The 25,473-nt window shown below is 44.2% G+C and overlaps 1 protein-coding gene across 1 annotated transcript; it reads left to right on the top strand.

The window, feature by feature from the left end:
* The first annotated feature begins 1,055 nt into the window (after positions 1–1,055).
* atp10a (ATPase phospholipid transporting 10A) lies at positions 1,056–23,280 on the top strand. Its single transcript, XM_086115448.1, has 21 exons — positions 1,056–1,667; positions 4,777–4,981; positions 5,069–5,154; positions 5,482–5,588; positions 5,666–5,797; positions 6,198–6,328; positions 6,776–7,028; positions 7,260–7,477; positions 7,819–8,013; positions 10,214–10,775; positions 15,210–15,313; positions 16,224–16,350; positions 16,460–16,644; positions 17,557–17,902; positions 18,217–18,293; positions 19,833–19,958; positions 20,087–20,287; positions 20,966–21,046; positions 21,126–21,230; positions 21,300–21,487; positions 22,729–23,280. Exons 1-21 carry the CDS (start codon positions 1,252–1,254, stop codon positions 23,018–23,020), a joined length of 4,137 nt encoding a protein of 1,378 aa, XP_085971574.1. The 5' UTR covers positions 1,056–1,251; the 3' UTR covers positions 23,021–23,280.
* Positions 23,281–25,473: the final 2,193 nt, after the last annotated feature.

Genomic DNA, 25,473 nt, shown 5'->3' with positions numbered 1-25,473 from the left:
TTTTATTCTGTTTTATTATTCCAGCTGTGCACAAGTGTTGAAGTAAGCAGCCAGCAACCCAAAGTCCTCAGGTTTGATTTTTCACCTGGACAAATTTTCATTGGGGAAATAGTTGCATAGAACATCACAGTTTACGGTCATGCGCCAGACGTCAGCGAAGCTCCTGAGGATTCAGTGGGTGGGGGGGGGGGGGGGGGGGGGTTATTGTGCGACACCCACAACAAAAGGTTTGAACAATTCCAAGGAAATAAAACCATATAGTTTTTGTAATTGCAAGAACTCATATTGTGTATTTTTTCACAAAAATCAACTCACTCAATTTAAAAAATATATTTTGGCTACTGTTTCTTTTATGTTTTTCCAATAGTCCAGAATCAGCAAGAATTAGGCCTACTTACCTTGTAATATAGGACAGTATGATGTGCATGGGTAACCAAGCCGTGTCTGCCATCTGGTGTTGAATGGTGATATTACAACTTAAAACTCAACTCATATTTATTTTCAGTTTTTTCACAACTTCTGTAGAGACCTGCTATGTGAGTAGAGTTCATTGACAATATAAAGTATCGAAAACATTTGCTCCCAAATCAAAGCAATCAACTCACTTCACGGAAAAACTCGTAAGCCGGGTGCCTCGTATCTCAAAGCACCACTGTATTTCCTTGCCTTCCGACCACTTATCTCAATGTTTCCTCCCAAATTTAATCAGCATTTTTGTTCTTGTACCTCATTCCTTCCCTCATGCAACGGAAAATGAGCTTCTGTTCCCCGGCCTTCCTGGGGACAGGAACACAACTCCGGGAATACCGCGTGGCAGTCGTGGGAGCAGCCGGGCTGGGCTCCGGGGCGGGCGGCTGGGCTTGAGTGTCACGTTTCCAGTCAAGAGGGCCGATCCACACAAGCTAATGCTAGCCGGTTAGCTAATTGTAGTTTATGGGTTATGCTAGCCGGTTAGCCGCATCCAGGTAGCTTTTAGATCGACATGCCGGGGCGGGCCAAAGTCAGCATCCTTCCCGAAGTGGAAAAAAAAGGAGACGAGCGCCAAACAAGCTAAAAGTTGTCCTCCGGGCGGGCGGAGTGAGGACATGGATGAAAAGGAACTATTTTCGCGAGGAAACTAAAACGCCTCACCAGGGAAGGGAAAGAATGATCACCTAGCCGCTAGTTTGAGCTTTTTTTCCCTGCCGTGCAAGAGAAAAGTTGTGGCGTCGCTTCCCGCCCCTTCCCCAAAATAAGAAGTCTTCGTCGGCCATGGCGAGCCCCGAAGGAGCCGCCGCCGCCAAAGTCAAACTGGGGCCACGGAAGAAGAAGAAGAGCAAAAAGGAGAGTAAAACCAGGAGCGTTTACGCCAACATCCTCGGCGAGGAGGACGACAACAACCCCAACCGACAATACGCCGACAACAAAATCAAGACCACCAAGTACACGGTGCTTTCCTTCTTGCCCAAGAATCTCTTCGAGCAGTTCCACCGCTTCGCCAATGTTTACTTTGTCTTCATCGCGCTGCTCAACTTCGTGCCGGTGGTCAACGCCTTCCAACCCGAGCTCGCCCTTGCCCCCGTGGTCTTCATCCTATCCGTCACGGCCATCAAAGACCTGTGGGAGGACTACCGTAGACACAGGTCCGACAAGGAGATCAACCACATGGACTGTCTTGTCTACAGCAGGTGAGTAACATAAGTCTACTGACCAAAAACACTCTTTCGTAAAAGACATTTCATATGCAAGTTAGCTCAAAGTGCTTCACACAAGCAACTCATTTCCAAACACAACAGCTCAGAAGCAAAGCAGAGAAAACAAAGGTTGCTTATGAAAAATACTAAAAGAGCCTACATTGACAAGATTTAACGGAAGACTTTGAAATTATTTAAAAGTCAAGTGAAGAAAAAAAAAGGTAGGTTCCTAAAATTGCCAGAAATAATTTTAAAATGTTTCGAAGACCTTTATCAAAGGGATGGGTGGGGAAAAAAGCTAAGTATTTACACTCTGGGCTGACTTCACTTCTGTTGGCACCTTATTCCATTTGCATGCAGCATAACAGCAAAGTGCCCATTCACCATGTTTCCCTGAGTTTACCTCTAATTGACCCAAGTCTGAAAGCAGGTAAATGTGTTAAATAAGTATATGCATGAGGCTAATGAGTTCTAACCAACCCTTGTTGCGTGAACTAATGAAAACTTCTCAGATGAGAGGCGAAACGTCTCCTTAAAACAAACTGAGCAGTCCAGTGATAATCAATCCAATGGCCTGATAAAGAAGTGACTTGGATGAATGAGAATATGCACATGTAAGTACCGGTACATGTATGAAATACCGGTAACGCAGGAAGTCATCATAACACCCAAATTGAGTTAGCGAACGGACATTTACATTTTGATAGCAATACAGTCATTCTAAATCTGAGCCGATCTGTCAGGCATGCGTGACATTTACTTCTTGATAACAGAACAATCACAAGAGGGTGTATTAGGCAGTCTTTGCGAGTACTCAATAGATTAAAATAAGGCTGATATTGTGCTGATATGATACCTGTCTCGGTGCTCTTACATCACTAATTTTTAACATGTATTTTTTTGGAGGTACATTGAGAGAAATTAACAATTTGAACGCCATTTTTACTTGGCACGTTCTTCACCTGTTATTCACATCAGTTAAAAATAAATAAATAAAATCAATTTCTTGTTTTCTAATGATAACATGCGATTTATATGTCTTATTGTGTGTGCCTAATAAAGCGTCCGGTGTTCTCGCGGGTCCTCCGCCTGTGTTTGTGGGGTTTTCCTGCCCTAATGAAAAGCGTGGCTGTGACGCACGTGTACAGAGGATAATTCACACCAGTCAAAAGGCTCTGTGTTTTTAACTTTTTTTTTTTCAGCGTTAAGTCCTTCTCGCATGCAACTCCATCCAGGTGATGCCGTCGCCTACGTGGCAGCCACCGCGCGGGAAGTTCCTGCTTCTGTCCCGAAATGCTAATATTTACAAAAAGTTCAGATAATGGAAGCATTGATGTTCGCGCTCGTCCTCCCGTTTGAGAAATTTAGCCCGGCGGGGGTTGTGGGTAAACGTGGACTTGAAGCATCCAGTCAAGTTTACAATGAGTAATCACTCTGCTCTTGTTGATGCCACTCCAATGTCAGCTAAACAAACTCTTGCTTTGGCTCCACCTGGAAGACAAGTGTTTGTTTGGTCTTTGGAATGGGTGGTTTCGCAGTGAACTCAGTTTCAACCTTCACACATTCCTCATTTTATTTGTCAATGTGGCAGGATTGAAATCGTGATTTTTTTCGCTACAATATTGATCACTGACATTAACACTACTGCTAAAAGAAATGAACATAATGTACATAAAGCATTGCCGTTTTGATTTTGATTACAAACATCTTTTTAAGCAGCAGTGTAGTTTTGTATTCCCCCCCCCCCCAAAAAAAGCATCCTATAAGAGTGTAACAACAGTACGAGTGGCATCTGTTCCCGGTGCCCATAACACACTGTAGAGTACGTCAAGAGTGAATACTCGTACTCATATGTGACTGAAAAATAAGTGCTATCGAACTTCCCTCGTATTTACAATCAAAAATCCTTTTAGGTAGACTCTGCATTTGTTTCCTCAAAGTCATTCGCTACCACAAACATGACAAAGCAGCAAATAGTTATGTGGGATATTGACACTGTGACTTGCTTCGTGTCAGCGGTGACCGGCGCGGTTACTCTGGTCCAAGAAGACCAAAGTCATGTGCTCTTTTGATCAACACGCCCAAATTCATTGGTCACACTGCATTTTTCTCAGCTGAGTGCAACGCTAAGCTAACTGTGGAAATTGCAAGAGTGCAGTCGTTTGTCGAAATTCCTCAGTGGAGTTGGGAATCAGTAACTGTCGGCGTGTTAAGCAAGAAACACAAAAGAATCCTAACGGCAAGGTTATACACTATTTATGTTTGTTTTCCAAAGCCCAAAAAGTTTCACTAAAGATAAAAAGGAAAAATTTGGGTTCGCAATTGGTGTCAAGGATTTATTTTGAGGCGGCACACCTCTCGTCTGTCTCAAATTTTCTGTACCTGTCCGTAGCAAAAGCCTGAAATTTGCGTTCCTTAACGGTCATAAATAGTTGATATCATATTTATGGAAGAAGTCTTTCTAAAGAATTGTTGACACGTAGTGCTGGCGATAGAGCAACATCATGTCTCGATCACTATTTGAAAACATGAAATCGGTGTAGATGAATAAGTATATTCTTCTCCCGTCAGAACACCGTGAACTCATTTTATTATAATGAAGGCTAAAAATAGAAAAACCCTGCTGAGTTTTTTTCACGTGTCGTCCTCGTGATATAAAGACGTCTCGCTAAAGCTACGTCAAGGTGTTCACTAAGGTTTTACTCACCATTGATCATTGTTGTTGTTGGGTTTTTTTTTTTTTACATCACACGTGCGTTTTGAGGAATGCTGAACACCATTGTTAGGTTCTATCATCCACCCACGGAATCATGCCAACTTTGCCCGCTGCAGAAGACGACGCAGTAATCTTAAAAAAAAATCTGAATTAAAGTTTAAAAACAAGCCGTTTTTAAATATTAAATTCAATTGTACCATAATTTAAAAAAAAAATTTACCCGATTGAACACAATATATTGGCCGACTTCGTATTCAATTTTGTTCATGGATCTTGTTGACTTACTTGTGCGTCCTGTTATGAAAGACATGTCCACCGAACGTTATGGCAATCGGTGAAACTCATTTCTCGGGGGCCAATTTTTTCTTGCTCCCGCCCGGTCATCAGGACAGAGCGGCGCTATGTAGAGAAGTTCTGGAAGGAGGTGCACGTGGGCGATTTTATCCGCCTGCGCTGCAACGAGATCCTGCCGGCCGACGTCCTGCTGCTGAGCTCCAGTGACCCCGACCGCCTGTGTCACATCGAGACGGCCACTCTGGATGGCGAGACCAATCTCAAGCAGCGGCAGGTGGTGCGCAGCTTCTTCGACCTGGTGAGCCGACATCACTTTCCGTCGCCAGGGTAAGACGATGGTACTGATGTGCCTAATAAAGTGGTCGTGGTGCGGCTGGTTTTGCAGGACTGCGACTTTGACCCATCCAAGTACGACAGCGTCATCGAGTGCGAGAAGCCCAACAACGACTTGAACCGATTCCGAGGCTACATGTGAGTATCATAGCTTGGCGCCGTGCGCTGAAAAAAAAAATTGACTCAACTTTATTTCGTCAAGTGGTTGCACAAAATAAAATGATCCAGATCCAATTGGTTAAAATTGCATAAATTCAACAAAAAACATTTTCAATGTGGTGCGTATGCTTCACGATTGTTTTGGTATTAACTTTTATTTTGTCTGAGCATTTTCCTGAGTCAGAGTACCAATACAGATGTATAATATAATACTGTATCGTACCGTTTTTTTTGGGGGGGGTCCTATCTTCTTTCAAAGCGTGACCTATGATTTCAATCGCCATTGACTTTGATTCATTGGGGCAGAATCCACCGGAGTGGCAGACGAGACGCACTTTACAAAGACAACCTGCTGCTGAGGGGCTGCACCATCCGCAACACGGAGGAGGCCGTGGGCATCGTCATTTACGCAGGTGAGCGCCACACGCATGACGGCGCCTCGGAGCGCCCGCGCGTACATGTCCGAGCGTGCGCGTCTGCGTGTCTGCAGGTCACGAGACCAAAGCCATGCTCAACAACAACGGGCCACGCTACAAGCGCAGCAAACTGGAACGACAGATGAATGTGGATGTCTTCTGGTGCGTCATCATCCTGCTGGTCATGTGCTCCTTTGCTGCTGTTGGTGCGTGACAGTGCAGTGCCACACGCACACACACACACTCTCATATTTATGTTATCCAAATGAATTTTTTGTTGACCAAATTGGTCTGCATCTGTGAGTCACATACAACCGATGGGATTGGAGACCCAAACCAGTAAATAGAAACCTAACACATTAAAACAGGTTACGGAATCAATAATTATTCACAACACCAGTTACTGCAGATCCAAATCTAAGTCCTTTGAAAAGCTGGTCAATATCAGCCTCTGTCAAGCCAACAAGAGATAAAGAAACAAAAAAACAGGAAGTAGAAACCAACAAAATAAAGCTAGCAAGACAACCAACGCTGATGCATGACACTAATCATGGGAGGTCCAAACCAAAGTTGTTCATGTGTGACATTATGTTCTTATTAATGCAGGTCACGGGCTGTGGATGTTTCAGTACGGCGATAAGAGGCCCGTTTTTGACGTCCTCAGTCCGGAGGGAACAGACTTGTCGCCCGTCTTGTCGGCCATCTATCTCTTCCTCACCATGATTATTGTCTTTCAGGTATGAAAGGCCCGACCTTTTGTTCACTAGCATACAGAGGCTAGCCAGCATGAGAAGCTAACCTAGCTGTCAACATCTATGATGGAACAGCATTTGTCAACGGAGGACTCAAATGATTCAAATTAAAGTCCTTTGCCAACAAAAGCTGGTCAGTATCAATTGTAGCTCAGCATTCAATCACGACAAGTGATGAGCATACGGCAGCTAACCGGTTGGTGACTAGCTAGCTAGCGGCTAATCAGGGAAAAAACAGCTCTGTATGCTGTTTCTGTTTCAGGGTCAATTTGTATTGATTTATTTCTGTTTGTCCGATTGCTGACACACCAACCAAGCAAAAAATGTCACCCTGTGCTGGTCAGATGTGAAGTTTGTGTCAGGATGCCCAAACCAATATTTGTGGATGGGGACTTTCCATTTAGCCTGCAAAATCTGCTTGTTTTCCCTCAGGTGCTGATCCCCATCTCGCTATTTGTGTCCATCGAAATCGTGAAGATCTGCCAGGTTTACTTCATCCACCAGGACGCCGAGCTGTACGATGAGGAGAGCGACTCCCACCTTCAGTGTCGTGCGCTAAACATCACCGAGGACCTCGGGCAGATGCAGTACATCTTCTCCGACAAGACCGGCACGCTCACGGATAACAAGATGGTGTTCCGCCGCTGCACCGTGGCGGGCGTGGAGTACTCGCACGATGCCAACGGTCAGACTGACATTCTTCCAAAACAATTATTATTAAAAAATGTTTTGTTTCTATCTTTCAATAAAGTAATCAATTAGTCATGAAATCCATTGACCCTGTTTTCCAAACCCTTAGTCAAATAACGTGTAGAAAGGGTGTGGTTACTTATGGTGCCATTAAAGCTTTTGCTACCCGAAAGAAGGTGTGACATCATCGTAAATTGTTCTGTTGTGTGTCTTTGTTGTCCTCCAGCAAGGAGACTTGCCATGTACCAGGAGATGGACTCGGAGGAGGAGGAGTGTCCGTCCCGCGGCGGGACGCTGCCCAGGCGAGACAGCGTGGGCAGCCACCACAGCGTCAAAGTGGTGCTGCGCTCCCACAGCACCAAATCCCACCGCAGGACGGGCAGCAGGGCCGAGGCCAAGAGGGCCAGCATCCTGTCCAAGCACACGGCCTTCAGCAGTCCAATGGTCTGTGTGGCCCCTGTTCCCCCCTGATTGTCTTTACATTTCTCCCGCTGTCCTTCACCTTCCTCCGTATTTTGTCCTCTTATGTCCCCTATTGACCCTGACTGTCTCTTAAAGCCTCCACTCTCCAATGGTGTCCCCTGATGTCCTCCATTGAGCTGTGTCCTTCACTGTTTTTCTTTCACTATGTCTCACCGCCCCCTGTGTCTTCAATCCGTGTCCTCCAAAGTTTGTCCTGCCTTGTCCTTCGTCAACCTTCACGTTCCCCCAGTTCCCCTGTTGTCTTGCACCATTCTCAACCGTCTGCTCCCACACTCACGGCTAAACGTTCCTCCGCGGCGCAGGAGAAGGACATCACGCCCGACCCTCAGCTGATGGACAAAGTCAATGAATGCGGCAGTCAGATGGACTTCATGCGCTTCCACAGCCAGCCTATGTCCCAGCTGCCCTCCGACCTTGGCGACATCATGGATTTCTTTATCGCGCTGACCCTCTGCAACACGGTGGTGGTGTCCTCCCCCGACCAGCCTCGTCACAAGGTAACCTTTGCAAATATGTCCATGATACCGCATCCGTCTTTGGGGTAACGTGCCCTTTTCTCCCCAGTCTTTGTCCTTCATGTCCCTCCCATCCTCTGCTGCAGTGGTGTCTAAACTATGGCCACCGTATCCGTTTTCAGCAGCTTGTGGCATCTACTAAAAATGCGATTTTACACAATCAGAAAATGCTAATAGAAAAGGAAAAACGAAAAACAAAAGTGGAGGTTGTATCTTGTAGAGCAGACCTCACCAAGTTGGTGCAATCGGTAGGGCCCCACGGACCGCATGATTAGCTCACAGGCCGGTTCCAAAATTAGATCACCAGTGGTGAGACAGTGTGAATTTCTAGGAATGTTGTGTAAGTGATCATTTGATTATGTATACACTCTCGTAGATTTATAAGAAAACATGTTGCATTTTGCTATTTATCCTTCAGAGTTATCGTGTGAAAAATTTAATGTGATCAGTGTCTTCACATAAAAGAATAGCCTTCATTATTGGGGGGGGGGGGTTTCAACATAATTATTAGGGAGAATGGTCAGCAAACCACTGATTGCTCTTGTTTTGTTTTTTTCTGGTGTGGAGATGAGATTTAACTGATGTTCACAGTCACCATATATACGGTAGTAACACCATCCGCTCACGCATGTAAACGTGAGCGTTTCAGAAACCGTAAGTTTGACCTTAACCTGATTATTGACTTTATGAAAAACGTAGTGAATGTAACTCCCTTGCCCTCCACCGTATCCCCACCCTCACTGTCCTCAACAGTGCCCTATTGTCCTCCATTGTCCCCATTATCCCTCAGCCTCCTCCACATCCCCCCTTGCCCTTGATAGCCTGCCAATTCCTTTTCATCACGGAAGGAGAGGGTGTACAAACTGCTTTTTAAAAAACATACTGTACAAAAGAAAGAAATACTGTACCAAACAATTGAATCCCATTGATTTTTTTTCTTCTTTGCAACACCCCAGACGTGTCCGTCTGTTGACCGAAGAAGCATGTACAGGTATTTTAGTTTCCAGAGTTTTCTCATAGCGCTCGGTTTTATTTCATGTGCTTTTTAAGCCTGCTCTCAGTTGTATATCCGTGTTTTGTTTTCTGTGGGTGTGGTCGTCCCGGTCAGAGGTGATATCCTCTCCTCCCAACGGCGTGCACTAGCTTGCTTGTCTCGCCATCTAATCAGAGTCTTGATAGTCTGCGGAAATATCACCCGCACGTATTTGTTTGCTTGCTTTGTGCTTTTTTTTTTTTTTTTTTTTTTTTAATATGCCAGTGATTGTCCACCTTTTTGTTAGTACGCCCTTGTGGCTTTGCCTGAATGATTTATAGGTTCAAGATGCATGCATGTGATAAGGCTGGATGCCAAGAGGCACACGGTTCATCACTTGGCTCCACTATTGTACTGTGCTGCCCCAAAAGGGAAAAGGGACCGACACAAAAGGTCATATGCAAATGTTGTGTGGCACTGACCGTACAAAATTGTGTCGCTTTGATATTTCTCTGATGGGAAAAAAAGCACAAAAAAAAAACATTGAATGCACATTGATGAAAATGTGTATGTGTCAAAAACTAAAACTCACGCTGTCGCACCCATAGAGCCATGCCCAAAATTGAACAGGAAGTCCTCCATTTTGGTTTGAAGCAGCTATTTGTCGCTTGGAAATTAGCCCCCAACAATAGTTTCATCAATCAACACAGATTTTGGTGGACATATCTGTCACAACTGGATGTATAAAAAAGTCTCAAGGACCCATTCACGAAATGAACAGGAAGTAGGAAGCAGCATTTCTCAGTCAGTAATGCCCACTGGAAAATGAAAAAAAAAATCCCTTAACTCCCATTTCCCTAATAAACACAAATTTCGGTTTTCTTAATTAACCCGACAGGACACATAAAAAGGTCTCATGGGTCCATGCCTGCAATTGAACATTATTATTTTCATCTCCCCTAGAAAGTTACAAAATATTTTACAGCGATACTTGTTTCACTAATCGACATGAAATTGGTTGGATATGTCTGTCCTAACAGGATTTATGAAACTATCTCAAGCCTGAAATTGACCAGAAAGTCAGCCATTTTGGGTCAAATTCCCCTTCCCAGACAGATGGGTGAAGTTAAATTGCTCCGCTTTTTTTGCCTACCCCATCCAATATGGGTGGAGTGTGACGTTCGTCGTATTCCGTTGTGTGTCCTCCAGGTCCGAATGCGGTTCGAACTCAAATCCCCGGTCAAAACCATAGAAGATTTCATCAAACGCTTCACGCCGAGCCGCCTGACCTCAGGCTCCAACAGCAGCAGCTCGTCGAGCCTCACCACCAACCGCTCCTCCACCAAGGGCTGCTCCAGCATGCTGTCCTCCCCTTCGGCAGACAGCACCCTTACCAAGCTCGAGGAGGAGGTGACAGCGGTGGCCGTGGCAGCGCACGCCTTCAGCCCCATGTCTCCCACCTACGACAGCAAAATCCGAAACCCAGAGGGCGCCGATCTGCGCTACGAGGCAGAGTCGCCGGATGAAGCGGCGCTGGTTTACGCCGCCAGGGCCTACAAGTGCTCCCTCGTCGGGCGTCTCCCGGACCAAATGACGGTGGATTTGCCCCATTTGGGGAAGCTGAACTTTGAGCTGCTGCACACTTTGGGCTTTGACTCCACCAGGAAGCGCATGTCAGTGGTGGTGAAGCACCCGCTCACAGAACAGATCACCGTCTACACGAAAGGAGCCGACTCTGTCATCATGGACCTCATTAAATCCCCCAATACAGGTAAGATTTGACTTTGTGCTTATACGCTGCCGGTTGACTATTAGAAAGAGTTACTTTCCACAGGCTAACACACTCCTGCAGTGCTGGAGTGTTGCGCACTGATGTGTTGTGTTAGGAACACCAGCAGTTGTAGAAGGTGACTGTCCAGTTTTGTCTTGCATAGCACTGTGTGCCTTAAGCAGAGTTTTTGTTGTTGTAGCACTCCAGCTTCCTCACCCGCCCTTTGCGCCGCACCTCAAACCTTTCCACTAAAGTTACGTAAGACTAAAGAGAGGGAAAAAATGCAGGAGAGGAAAAAAGGGGCAAATATGAAAAATGGGGGGGATATGAAATGGATAAATATGAATTTCCTCACCCAAAATGGGTTGATAGATAGAATTAAACAAAATGGCAAGTAAAACCGGGGGGGGGGGGGTTGAAGGAAAAAAGAGAATGAGTAAAAATGCAAAAAAAACTGAGAGAATAATGTTTACCTGCGCTAAATAGAAAAATGGAAGAATAAAGACAAAAACGAGAAAAAAGGAGAAATAGAGTGGCTAAATTGAAAAATCTGAACACCTAAGAAATCCCCAAAATTTAACAGGGATCAAATAAATTGATTTTTTTTCTAAAAGGCAAAATGGAGTAAAAACTCAAAAATATGAGAACATTTGCTAAAAAGAAAAAAAAGAGATGAATGATAGGAAAATGTGAAAAATAAAAAAAGGGAAAGGAGCTGCGAAGGCAAAACCAAATGACCCTTAAACTGATAAAAATGTAAATGAAAGACAAAGTGTGAAAATCGTTTCCTTTTTTTAAAAGCAAAAAAAATGAGGGGGGGGGCGATGGCCCTTGATTCGATCAATCCAAAGTTCTGATAACAAAACTAAAAGTGAAAGATGGAAGTTAATCACAGGAAAGGGGGAAACAAATACAAATTGAAAAGAGGCCAAATAAAATCAAGGAAAGTCTATAAAGAGGAAAATCAATTTTGGAAACTTCGAAATGAAGCTGAAACCACAACAACTGTCTGCCCCAAGTCAAGGCTTTCCACTCAAGTTATGCACGCCATTTTTATTCCCAAACAGCTCAGTGCTTACCTTGAACCTATACCCAGTGTGGGACAAATAAAGGATATCTTATCTTATCTTAAACTAAAAACAAAACAAAAAAAACCCGCAACCTGCTTGAGCAGTTTATTCCCCCCCTGTGGTGTCAAATCATTGTTCTATTTATCATCCTGGGGACGTTATTATTCCAGGCATACAAAAGCGACCTCGCACGCAGTTGCGCAGAACACTTGGGCACTTCCCAGGATGCCATTTGACAATCACTGGCAAACACGCTGGTGTTATAATGTGATATGAAACCACTGATATTGCAGGTCGAGCCATAAATCAAAAAAATATGTCCCGCAGAATGCAACCCATACATTCCGTATTCCCACGTTAAGACCAACCTGTCTAAATGGAAATAGATACTTTGGAGCTTCAGGCACTTCGCAACGAGTTGGTGGCAGCCAACTTAGCAACATCCAGCCACATCTTTGAATTTGGATTTTTTGCAGAGACTTTATGATTTTCAAGCAGAGGTCCGCAACCTTTTTTGCCCTCCGGGCTGGTTTCATGTCAGACAATATTTTCAGGGGCCGGCCTTCAAGACCAGATAGATACAACATTATAATATGATATGACCTGCATTAAAAGTGTGGTATTTTCGAAACATAATTAGAAACACGAATCATGACACGAGGAACGTCCTATCTGGCCGCAACATTCTCTGGTCACTATGGTAACGTTTAAACGTGCCTTCAAAATAAGCTACGCCGCAAATAAAAAGTGCATGAAAAATATGACTCACCACTTGAAATAGGACTCCTGATCCTGTCTATTAAATGTAGCCTTGTTTTCTTCTTCTGTCTCCTGGCTGGGCCTTTTCCCCTTCCCGAAAAAACTTTTCAAAGATGTTTGTTCTTTTTTTATGCGAGAACCTATCACGTGACCGAGAAGTGAGAATTCACCTGCGTCATGAGTGACATACTGTAGACTGATATAACAGAGAATCCGGTAATATTTCAAAATAAAACATCTTTCAGATTCCGAAATGAATAAAACGGAAGGAAGTTATTTATTCTTTCTGTGCGGCCTGGCACCAAATGACCCGCGGACCGGCGGTTGGGGACCCCTGTTTTAAAGAATGCCATAATGTAATGCGCCTGACTGACGTGGACTTTTGTTGTTGTTGTTGTTTTGGTTTTTTTTGGGGGGGGTGTAAATATTCGACAGAATAACATTCAGATAACTGATTAATTGTGTGATTAATTAAAAAACAAAAAGGGATTGCTTTATTGATCACTTAACGCTTCCAACAATAACGACATGAATTATAGGTGGGCCATTTGACTGTTTTACATGACTTTTTAGATGAGTATTAAACTTTGCAGAGTCAAATCGGCATTTTGGGGGGGGGGGGGTGTGCCAGTGTTTGAAGTTCATTCTCTGCAAAAAGGAGGCTGGTCTGTTGTTGGCTCAGGCTAGTGGCTGGATGTCGAGCTTGGGAAAGAGGAGAAACGGAGGAACTGCTGCCAAGGAACTGTCAGATGCTCAGGTCATTGTGAACAAGTGCATTCTCATGGTGAAGCAGCCATGACGTGTTCTGCCAAAACACCTTTTTTTTGTAGTTTGGGTTATATCTCTCTCTCTCTCTCTCTCTCTCTCTCTCTCTCTCTCTCTCTCTCAAGTGACACCAGCCCTGCAACTTTTCTGACACACCTCATGTTTTGGTTGTGCATTCAGTGCAATCGGGTCCAGGTGACATCATTTTCCCCCCTCCAATAAAAGCCCTCAGGGGTGATCCAATCATCCGCCAAGCTCCTCCCCGTCCGGAGGCCTTCTTGGGCGTGACGCACAACACTGACGACTGTGTTTCACCGTCGGGTCCTGGCAGCCAATCCGAACGGCAAGCCAGTGCATCCTCATGGCAAGGCGGAGCCTTCATAATGGCTCCATTCACACTACCAGGGGGGGCGGGGGGGCTGTTCTGTGTCGCTATGCTTGCCGAGTGGTGATCTGTGCCGGCCTAAACATGATCAGAAGCCCCCCATCAACATTTGCATGCTGAATTTGAAAATTTGTATCCATTTATATTCCCAGTGATCGATTTATTTTATTTTATTTTTTTAATCTTGTAGCGTTTCCATGACATCTGTTATTGTTTTTTGGCTCCTTTTACTCCCTTCGTTGTTCTTCCAATTCGTGATCTGTAGGTCTGGAACGTCAAAAACCTTCTACTTGTCGTGCCAGTGTTGTCAACATCAACACTCCATCTGGAAATTGACTTGTCCACTCCAAAAACTTTGAAAATGTGTTTTAAATCCATGCTTGATTTGGTTTAGGCCTATGGATTGTTTTAAATGCATGCTCGATAAGATGTAAGTCTGGGGACAGACTTAGTTACTCTAAAATGTTCTACTTCTTGCCCCTTGATGGTGTTTTGACAGGGTGTTTTAAATGTGTGGGTTCAAAGCGGGACATTTCCTTGAGCTTTGTGTTAAATAAACGCTCTTTAGGGGTTTAAGTCTGGAGATTGGCCTCGCCAGTCAAGAAGTCTTCTACTTCTCACCTCTGATATCCTTTCCACAGTATGTTTTAGACACGTGCGCGATAGACAGGTTTCAAGTCAGGAGACTGATTTGGGAAGGTCTCAAAACGGTCCACTTCTTGCCTCTGGTTGAGGTCTGGAGATTGATTTTGTTTTGGTGTCCCCAGGTTAGTATGGTCACATCTTTCTTTTAATAGCGAGAGCAAATCAGTCCGTTGACTTCTGAGTCATTTCCTGTTTGACAGTTGCGCTCGCGTGGACGGTCTGTTCTTCCTCCCTCGAAGCGCTATCTTTTCTGTCGGTCCGTTAAACGTCGTCTAAATGTTTTCAAGCAAACGTTTAGACAAAAGTTAATGAAGATAACGAGAGTGAGTATGCTCATCACTCTTACAGTAAGATGGCTGACAGCTTATCGGTGCCTGCAAGCTGTGCTGTTATTGCATTACCGCCTGGCAAGCTCTCTGGTTGTTTGGCCGGGGAGACACGAGACCAGTGATCATGTGCAGCCTTCCGCGAGGAAAGCGCACACAATATTGGATCGTATTAAAACCGCTTAGAGAGTAATTGAGAGGAAATCTTGTTGGGTGTTTGGGCCGTGAAGCGAGATGAGCCGTTAAAGCAGAGAAAGGGCCACATTTTGTGCTCGGGAGCTTCGTGCGAATCGTACAACACGAAACAGCGATTCGAGGAGTCTTGATCATGTTTCTGAGTTGCATTGAATGGCGGCTGGCGTTTGAGGTGTGAACGCAGATGGCGGCGCTGAGCATCCAAACGCCACCGCGACTTGTCAACCCTCTTCTGCCAATCACATCGCCGTCTTCCTTCCCATTCCGTTCTGTCGTGCGTGTTTCCAAGGTAACTCCAAGGGAAAACGGCAGAAAAAGATCATCTACAGGACCCAGAACTACCTGAACCAGTACGCCGCTGACGGCCTGCGCACACTTTGCATTGCCAAAAAGGTAATTCGGTGAGCTCAGACAAGCTCCGATTTGGAAGCTGGAAGCAGATGATCCCGCCTGTGTAAAGCCGTGGCATTCCTCATGACTCACCCGCGATCTCGACCACGATCCCACATGGCTGATTTACGCCTGTGCGAAAACCGTCACCACCGTGTGGCCATAAAACATGTCGCTGGAAAACTATTTCAGTATTTATTTGATAACCTTGCTATTCAGCTTGAGGTCCACGTACTTGTCTCCATTTTGTTTTTCACTAGTAGGACAACTCAACTCGGCTCACCTTTCTACATAAGAGTACTTTAAAACTACCTTTGGTGCCAACAAAGTGCTGTTCATCGGGTTTAAAAAAGTATTGGTTTAGAGTGCCTCGTTGTTGGCCATGAGTGTGAGCATGTCACAGAGGGAAGGGAAAAGAGTTTAAAGTCGCAAACATTTTTAAAAGGTTGTGACAGCCAGCATGACAACAATGTCGATATAGAGTGCCTCATTGTGACATAGAAAAGCTCCGCGATAAGTTCTTCCAGCACCTTGGAGGTTTTCGGCAGATCTACTGCGTTGCCGCAGGTAAATCATACAGTTCCGCATGTTGGTTCACAACCTTCTACTTCGTGCCTTCTGCTGGCACTTTGCTAGTTGTGCCGATGTCAACGAGTGCACCATTTTGCCTTGCAGTTGAAATTAGTAATGCTACATGTGCAGCAAGTTGTTTTGTTTTCTACTAGTAGGCTGAAAGGCACTAGTAGAGGAAAAAAAATGTTCCAAGACAGACACAGATATTCTACTAGTGCACTGAATTGTCTTCACACAAGCAAAAGAGCTTCCTTTCCACCGCCTGTCATTGGGTTCAATACGCCAGGGCCTTGCCCGGATCAAATTCTTTGCTCTAATTTGCAACCCCCATGCCCGCCAGGTTCTGAGCAAGGAGGAATACGCCTGCTGGCTACAGCGCCACCTGGAGGCAGAGACAGCCATCCAAGGTCGGGAGGAGCTGCTCTTCGAGTCGGCCCTGCGTCTGGAGACCAACCTCCAGCTCCTGGGTAAACTCGGCCCTATTTACCTGAATGGCGGCCTCCGTACTGAGTGGAGATGGATTGACATCCATCTATCTATTTATTTATTTTTGTGGGCGAAATATTTTCCTCACAGGCGCGACGGGAATCGAGGACCGGCTGCAGGACGGCGTGCCCGAAACCATCGACGCCCTGCGGAAGGCCGGCTTGCAGATCTGGGTGCTGACGGGCGACAAGCAGGAAACGGCCGTGAACATCGCATACGCCTGCAAGCTGCTGGACCCCGAGGAGGAGATCTTGACGCTCAATGCCGACTCCATGGTGAGCCAGCCGGGGATCTCGGAAAAGTCTTTTCGTCTTTTCAAAGTTGCAAACTGACACCTGGAGAAACAAAAATCAAATTGGGTGGAAACATCCAACAGCAAGTCCCGAAATCAAAAACAAAATTGAAAATTATATATTTATGTAATTTTTCATTTGTGATGTTTTCTTATTGCGATGAAGCTGTTGTTGATGTTCCTTCAAATTCCTTCAAAACTTTTTTTTTAACTTTTTGACTCAATTTTGTGTTTCCCTTTTAATGTATTTAGAAAATATATTTTCTTTCCCTTTCGTAATGTTTCCCATGGTGACTTTATCGTTTCCTTCATTTTTGTAACATTGTTCTTGTTTCCTTTCATTTCTTCAACCCTTCCTTTATTTTGACTTTTTTTTTAAAATGGAATTGGCACCTTTCCTTGGAATTTCATTCATTTTTACTTGGTGATTTTTAAAAAATATATTCTCCCACATTCCAAAAACATGCATGGCAGGCTGATTGGGCGCTCTAAATTGTCCCTAGGTGTGAGTGTGGGCGTGAATGGTTGTTCGTCTCTGTGTGCCCTGCGATTGGCTGGCAACTGATTCAGGGTGTCCCCGCCTACTGCCCAAAGACGGCTGGGATAGGCTCCAGCACCCCCCGCGACCCTAGTGAGGATCAAGGGGTTCGGAAAATGGATGGATATTTCCTTCAGGTCTTGATGGTTCTTTTTGTGTGTGAAATGATCTTATCTTTCCTTTCAGCCCTCTTCATCATCCTTTAAGCTCTTTTCGGCTTATTAAAAGCAAACCTGCAGCCCAACACTGTCTCTTGTTTTGTCCCATGCTCTTTTTTTCTTTTTTTTAAGTACTCGTGAAGCAGCTTCATGTTGCTCCAGCTTTTGATCCAAGCCATGCCTGTCTCTTTTGAACTAGGAGGCTTGTTCCCTGCTCCTTGAGGAGAGTTTACACTACATCCAGGCCAAATTCCTGTGCGGCTCGGCCAAGGCCTTCCATGCCGACTTCGCCCCCTTCCACATCTATCCGTCTCCTCCTCCTCCTCCTCCGCACTGGTCGTCCTCTCACGCCGCCGTCCACCGGCTGGGCCTGGTGATCGACGGCCGCACCCTGGCCTACGCCCTGGACCGCACCCTGGAGGACAAGTTCCTGGCAGTGGCGCGTAGTTGCCGCTCGGTGCTCTGCTGCCGATCCACGCCGCTGCAGAAGAGCATGGTGGTCAAGCTGGTGCGCAACAAGCTGAAAGTCATGACTCTGGCCATCGGTGAGTAGCTGCAGACCAGCCTTTGAATGCAGTCATTCCATATTCTTGATATCCACTCTAAGGTCCGTATAGTAGTACGCTTTTTTTTTCTCCTCACTGGCAAGCAAAGGTGGGTAGAGTAGCCATTAGTTGTAATGAGAGAACTGTTACTTTACAATAATATGACTCAAGTAAAAGTCTCGGGAATCACCATCAAAAGTGAAAAATGAAGTCACCCAAAAAAAGTATATATATATGTGTGTGTGTGTATATACTGTATATATTTTTTGTTTGTTTTGTTTTGTTATTTATTCAATTATTGTCATATTTCCTAGGCGACGGAGCCAATGATGTCAGTATGATCCAGGTAGCTGACGTTGGCGTGGGCATATCAGGACAGGAGGGCATGCAGGTGAGTCCTTCTGTTGTGCAAGGTGGCGGCCACCTTGCACAACGCTGGGAGCAGCGCTGACGTGAAATAATAACGGCAATATTAACCAAGAGTGTCATTGATGGCAATTGCCGTCAACTATGTTTTTTTTTTGTTTTTTTTAGTCACTAAACCATGTTCTACTGCCGATGATGACTGAATGGAAAAAAGCTTTTTGACTGTGGATTATTTCCAGTCATCGTGCTCACTGTTATTTGTTCAAGGTGGCTGAAGGACACCTTTAATGGTGTGTTTTACAAACCTGGCGGGCCCCTTTATTTGGTCGGCGCTCGTTTACAGTGTCCACATCCATGCTAATATCACACAGAGGTTACAGCCATCGTAATCATCATCTTCATCATCATCATCATCCCCCGTATATTCCTGCTTAGCTCGCCTTTCCAGGAAGGTGATCTTGCATAGCAATAACGGAGACTCCAATTAACTCTCACGGGCATAGCACATCTGTTAAAGACTCCCATCGGTAACGGTGGGGGGGTGGGGGTGCGCCGGATTAATCACCGTTAGCCACAGGCGCTCTTAAAGGGATAGCGCTGACTCCCACGTGTGCTTAGACGCCCGTTTCACTGCCATAGCCTTGCTCGCTATCGCCCTATGATGAACCTGCTCCCCGTACGCCCATTGAGACGGCGCTTATTAGAGATCAGCAGAAAGCCAGGAGAGCTACGCTACCAGGTTGCTAATGCTGGACCACGTCACCAAGTGTTAGCCACGCCAATTACAGTGTGGGCCTTTAAGGGAGCGTTTTGATGAAAGGATAGTTTCAAGCTCATGTAGGTAATTATAGATGGATAATATTGATTCCCACCCCTCCTATCGATACGCCGATTGCCAGCTAAAGAATACAACAGACGAAAACAATGATGCGTCACCATATCTAGTGTGTATAACTGAGGAAAGGCGTTAATAAATCCAGTGGGATATCAACCAGCGAAAATACCGAAGCAGTGGCGCCTTGAGATACAAGAACCCAATGTTGAAGTTTTGCGAGTAATCGTATTTAAAACAACCACATAGGTTTGCTTGACGTAAGTCCGTTTAGCTTGATGCTAACAAACAATGCAAAATCCCCAAAGGCAGGTTGACGAATGACGACTATATCGCGGCATTATTACACTTTAAGCAACCGTTATTGGAACGGAGCGGTGGCGCGACACATGAAGACAGACAAAATGAAAATACCTACAGGCATACTGTATATTTTTCATCCTTTGCAAAAAAAAAAAGAAAAACACAAATATTAGTGCAGCTTACTGAGTCAGTTGTGAAAACTCTTTGAGATATAAGTGTCTTGAGTTACAAGCTTGGTCATGGAGCAAATGAAACTCTTATCTCAAGGCACCATAATGTATCAGAATGATACAGTAGGTCAGAATACATCAAGTATATGTCGGACGAAGAGTTTTAGGGGGCTTTGGATGTGAGCGAGAGGCTCTTGTACCGTATTCCAGGGAAGTCTCTCCAGAACATGTGTGATGTGACTTGCGTGTTGTCTCGCAGGCGGTGATGGCGAGCGATTTTGCCCTGCCACGGTTCCGCAACCTCCAAAAGCTTCTGCTGGTGCACGGCCACTGGTGCTACTCACGGCTGGCCAACATGATCCTCTACTTCTTCTACAAGAACGCCGTACGTCGACGTCACTACACACGAACTGCACATGCCCTTAAAGAGCAGCTTAAAAAGAAGAATAACAGCTGTGTCTTAGTTATAATGTTTGGGGGTTTTTTTCTTCTGTTGTTTGATTCTTGGCTCAGATGTTCGTGGCGCTCATCTTCTGGTATCAGTTCTACTGCGGCTTCTCGGGCTCGGCCATGATCGACCAGTGGTATCTGATTTTCTTCAACCTGATGTTCTCCGCCTTCCCGCAACTCATCACCGGCACGCTCGACAAGGACGTGTCAGCCCAGACGCTGCAGCAACTACCTCAGCTTTACATCAACGGACAGAACTCGGAGGTGGGTGCCTTTCCACGACTTCACCCCTTGAATCGTTGTCCTTTTTAAGCGACTTTTGCTGGTTAAATTTTTTTTTTTTTTTTTGTCAAAAGATGCAAAAGCCTGGCATGGCCTAAGGAATCAATACCATTATTTCATTTTGTTTTAATTGTGAAATTGTTAAAAAATTGCGTTTTGGGAAAATTCAGGGGGAAAAAAAGAAAATTGGTGGGTATAACAGGAGTCGACCCACAAAAAAAGTTGCAGGAAGCTCCACCCGTAAAAACTGTCACAAACAATTCCGTTTTTATGGTGAAAATGTCCAGCCTCTTAAAACAGTTTAATTTAGCAGGAAAAAAAATCTCAAGATGAATGCACCAAAAGACATCCAGAATCTGCTATTTTGGTTCAAAACTGTCATTTCAGGTCTAAGGAAACAAATATAGATATATTTTTTTTTGGGGGGGGGGGGTTAAAAATGTAACCCAAAAAATCATATTTGAGGCAAATTCAACGACCCAAGCCAGCTTAATTTCGCAACATGAAATTTGGTGGATATGTCTATGAGGCGTAGACCCACCAAAAAAGTCTCAAGAAGACATGGCTGAAAAAACACACAAATTCTGGCCTTCTAATTGGAAACAGGCCTGCAGATTGAGGGGAACTGTCAATTTATGGATGCTTTTGTTCACTTTCAAGGAATACAAGCCATACATGTTCTGGATGAACATGATTGACGCTTTCTACCAAAGTCTGGTCTGCTTCTTCATTCCTTACTTTGTGAGTGTCCCCGCCGCCAGTCTCATTTCTCCATCGTCGACCTTCCTGCTTTTAAAGTCATCCCTCGTTTCCTCCCCAGGCTTACGCCGACTCAGATGTTGACCTGTTTACATGGGGGACCCCCGTCACGACCATCGCTGTGTTCACCATTCTGCTGCACTTAGGGGTGGAGACCAAAACTTGGGTGAGAAAACTCAGTCCCGGGGGAAGACTCATCATGTGCATCATGTCTAAGCAATGCCTCTCGTTCCAGACGTGGATGAACTGGCTATCCATCTGCTTCAGTGTGGCTCTCTTCTTCACGGTGGCGCTGTGCTACAATGCCTCATGCCCCACCTGCTACTCCCCCTCCAACCCCTACTGGACCATGCAGAGGCTGCTGCAGGACCCCACGTTTTACCTGCTCTGCCTCATCACGCCAGCGGCCGCACTGCTGCCCAGGTAGGGAGCATCTGACAGCTTTGTTAAACGGATTAAAAAAATAAAATAGCAGTGTCCCGTAGGAATGAATATATAACGTCATCAAAGGCAATGCAGAGAAATAAAACGCTCTTATGAAGTCACACTTACACGGTAGCACAGTTTTCCTGACGCATTTACGGTCTACGGTGCAGAAAATCTTTCCCCATCGACTCTCAATGAAAATTTGACATGTGCAGTCGCACCTCTTCAATACAGTAGCTTGGGCCAAGGTGGGGCGCTCCAATCTGATCTCCATCGGTCGCCTAAGCGTAGGCATGGCTCTCTGGATGTCTGCAGACAGTTTGTCTTTGTCTCTGACACACGCAGCACTTCCACATTCTGTGTGGACTCTCGGCCGAATCCTCAATTTGCTCGCTGCATGCCAGCACCGCTATTTATTTCTTTCAAGTTTCACGTCTCATTGTACCTCTCCCAACCTTGAAGGTAAGTTTGCTAACATTGATCGCTATCTTACTCGCGTGACTTGTTGTGGTCGTGCTGAGTCAACTCATGCAGAAAGGGTGAAGACTTAAAATCATGAAAACATGGGTGTCAAACTCATTTTTGTCATGGGCCACATTTTACTTTCCGTTTCCCTTGGAGGGCCGTTATCACTGGAACCACATGTTAACAATAACGGTTTCTTCAACTATGGTTTCAGTTTCTGTAAAGATGTTTTCAGTAGCAAGAAAATGCTTACAATATTTCTCTTATTTATTACATTACATATGAGACTTTTAAATTTTGGTGGAGATTTTAGCAAGCATCGCGGAAGTTGACATGTTTGATTTGCTTTCGCGGGCCACATAAAATGATGTGGTAGGCCAGATGTGGCCCCCGTGCCTTGAGTTTGACACCTATGCATTATCAAGTATTTGAGAAAGGATCCAAATAAGAGCGGCGTCTATCTCTGTTTCCTGTAAAACTAACATATACCTGTAGTGTTTGTGTGCGTGTATGTGTGTGTTTGTGAGAAAGTCCTAACTTGCTAGAAAATTCGGAAATTGTAACATTTTAATGTATTAAGCGTAATATATGTACCGTACCATGCTCCTTGTGAGTGTTTTCATTTTGTGTTTGGCTGAAAGTGCATCAGGGACTGCAGCTTTGCATTTGTTCTCTCGTCGCACAACCGGTGGCTTATCCAGCGCTCACCTTTCCAAATAAATTTGGGGCTCGGGGTGTGAAGTCGAAAAACTGACCAAGCGTGTGCGTTGCAGATATTTTTACCGGGCGTGTCAAGGCACGATCTTTCCCAGCCCGGTGCAAGTGGGGCGGCAGTTGGACCGGCTCCCCGCCAAAGACCCGCACGGGAACATCCTGAGCTTGAGCGGAATCCAGACGGGCGCACGGCTCGATCCCGAGAGAAAATCCTCCGTCGCCAAAGACCCCCGCCGCCCTCGTGAGGAATCGCAGCGTCCCGACGCCAGTTTGTCGGTCCGGATCGACCTCCCGCCCGAGGGAGGCGTCAAGTACACCAAGAACTCACAGGAGAGACTCAGCGTCGGCTGAAGTGCCATCCCTCCCCCGCCCCTTTGTCCAATTTGCACGTTTTTTTATGACACGTTTCCAAAGAGCTTCTTTTATAAAGGATGCAAATAGGTACTTTATTTTATCTAATGTTATTTAGGGGGGCGGTGGGCGGAGTTAGAAGAAGAACTGGATGTTCTTTTTATTTGCCGGGATAGCTTCATTTTTCACAGAAGATGCATCTCAGTACTGGCCGGGTCTGAAACGATGAACATATTTCCTTTTTTTTTTTTTTTTTTTTTTTTTTAACGTACAAAGTGCTTTGACGCAACAGTGGCCTTGATTGCGTCTTTCTAAGAGTACTTCTTTTCAGCACACAGTGACCTCGGTTCATTGCAGTGTTAGTGCCGCACTGAAAAGAAAGAAAAATACTGAAATGATGAGGTAGAAAAAAGTCATAAAAGGGCAAGTTAAAATATATATACAGTATATATATATATATATATATATATTAGTCTTACACGATAAGAACAAGAGGGTTGAGGTTTGAAGAAAAAGTAGTGTTATTGCAAGAATTTTGTTGTAAAGCCCCCACCCCCAAAAAAAAAGTTTTGAAAGAAGTCAAATTTCAAGAATAAAGTGACGACAGTTGTTAATCGCTTTCACTAAAAGTTGTAAATTGAGTAGAAGTCATAACTTGTGTAAAATTACACTGATTATTATTTTATTTTTATTTTTTTGAACAAGTCCTATATTCCCAGAAAAGTCATAAATTGTTGAACAATTTTTAATTGGCTAGAAAAGTCGTAAATTACAACACTAAAATACAAAGTCGCAAACTGAAGAAAGTTAAATTTTATTCAACTAATTTTGCAAATTACAGGAAAACTTCAAAAGGAAAAAAATACAACAATAGTCACATTTAAAGAACAAAATCATGAATAAAATGCTACATTTTAAAGTTTAAAGTTATTAAATATTAGGGCACATTTGTACTACTTCTAAATCTACAAAAAAAAAGTGAAGTTAATTCATTGTGAATGTTTCTCGGATTGGTTCCACTTCATTTTCTGACTTTATTCTCCTCATTTTTTTTTCCATTGTGGTGCGGCGCTAATACTCACTCATGTACAATTTGTCCGATCATTTTACTGGATGTATGCTAACGCTAATGTCTCTTCTATGCATTCCAGTGAGAAATCCAAAGACATTCCAGCCAAATCTTGCGGGACTGATGCTTACTTTTTCATTGTGTTTTAACAGTGTTTACCAAAGATGCCTTGACCGGCGCAACTTGCGGACCGGGAGACTTAGCGTAGACTAGCCTAGCTTAGCCTCGCTTCATTTAGTTACGCAACTCTTCCCAGCTGCGTGTTCATATCTTTTTTTTTTTTCATATCCAATTAAGCTGGGAATGAAGGCAACTGCCTCGTTTTGCCCCAAAAAACAAATCACGTTAAGCTGGCAAACAATTTTACTTGAAAGTTTCAAAAACATCTTTTCTGTGCTCTTATTCAGCTGGAAACACCAAAACAAAAAACAAACAAACTAAAACATTTGACTGGCCAAAGAGAAGAAAAATGCACTTTGACATTTTCAGACGTTCGGATCCCAGGAAGAAACGTTCGTTGAATACATCATTGTTCATGTATGTTGTATTTTTCACATATGTGCCTTAACACTGGATAATAAATGTTATTGTTCCCCGTTGAGGAAAGCTGTTTTTGCGTATGATGTTTTTTGAAGTCTTTTTTTCTTTTCCGACTTTTCCATCTACGTGTAATTGACACGCACCCAACACGGTTGGCAAATGCCGTTATGTGTTACTACATGGTGACAAAGCACTTTTTTGTTTGATTAGACATGGCTATGGTCTGACAAAATGAAGGGCCTCCCCTGAGTGCAACAGTATCCATTGGCCACAAGATGGCACCAAAGTTATATTTATATATTAGACTAATGTATAATATAATAATAATTTCAATAATGTATTTTTATAGAGACAAAATCTGGCCTGTGGTGGGGGGGAGGGGAATGGGGGCATGGAGGGGTGGGGGGTGTCATTTAAATTGCTAAAATTAAAACATTTAAAAAAATCTAAATTAAATGTAGCCCGCATAAAAAGGTTACGAGGTAAACAATGTTGAAAGGGAGCTAACATGTATTTAAAATCATGAGGTCAAAAAGAGCCACAGTTTAATGTCACAAGAATCACGTTTTGTCTGAAATGATTTGATGAATGTGGTTTTTTAAAAAATTGTCACACGATTTTTGCGCTAAGGGGTTAGACAAGGTGAAAATATTCAACAGTTTTCTGTATTAAAATATAATTAATTTGGAATGTTACAAGATATTGAACAATTTTTAAAATCTACATAAAGGAATGAACATATAGTTGGAGATTTTTTTAAATTCAAAATCGTAAATATATTTGAATGGAAGATACGACAGTGCACAATTTTGTACTCACACATTAATAACATTGACAACTAATG

Source organism: Hippocampus guttulatus, chromosome 7, assembly GCF_054856545.1.
Source record: "Hippocampus guttulatus isolate MCC_2025c chromosome 7, RoL_Hgut_1.0, whole genome shotgun sequence".
In the NCBI taxonomy this organism is placed as follows: domain Eukaryota; kingdom Metazoa; phylum Chordata; class Actinopteri; order Syngnathiformes; family Syngnathidae; genus Hippocampus; species Hippocampus guttulatus.
The sequence above is the reverse complement of the archived record's forward strand: the minus strand, read 5'-3'. Positions and strand labels throughout refer to the sequence as shown.

Excerpts from the sequence above, each read along its gene's own strand:
- atp10a (XM_086115448.1), top strand. The coding sequence starts at position 1,252 with ATGGCGAGCCCCGAAGGAGCCGCCGCCGCCAAAGTCAAACTGGGGCCA. Across the intron at positions 4,982-5,068 it reads TGCGCAGCTTCTTCGACCTG|GACTGCGACTTTGACCCATC; the intron begins GTGAGCCGACAT and ends CTGGTTTTGCAG. Across the intron at positions 21,488-22,728 it reads GCGGCCGCACTGCTGCCCAG|ATATTTTTACCGGGCGTGTC; the intron begins GTAGGGAGCATC and ends TGTGCGTTGCAG.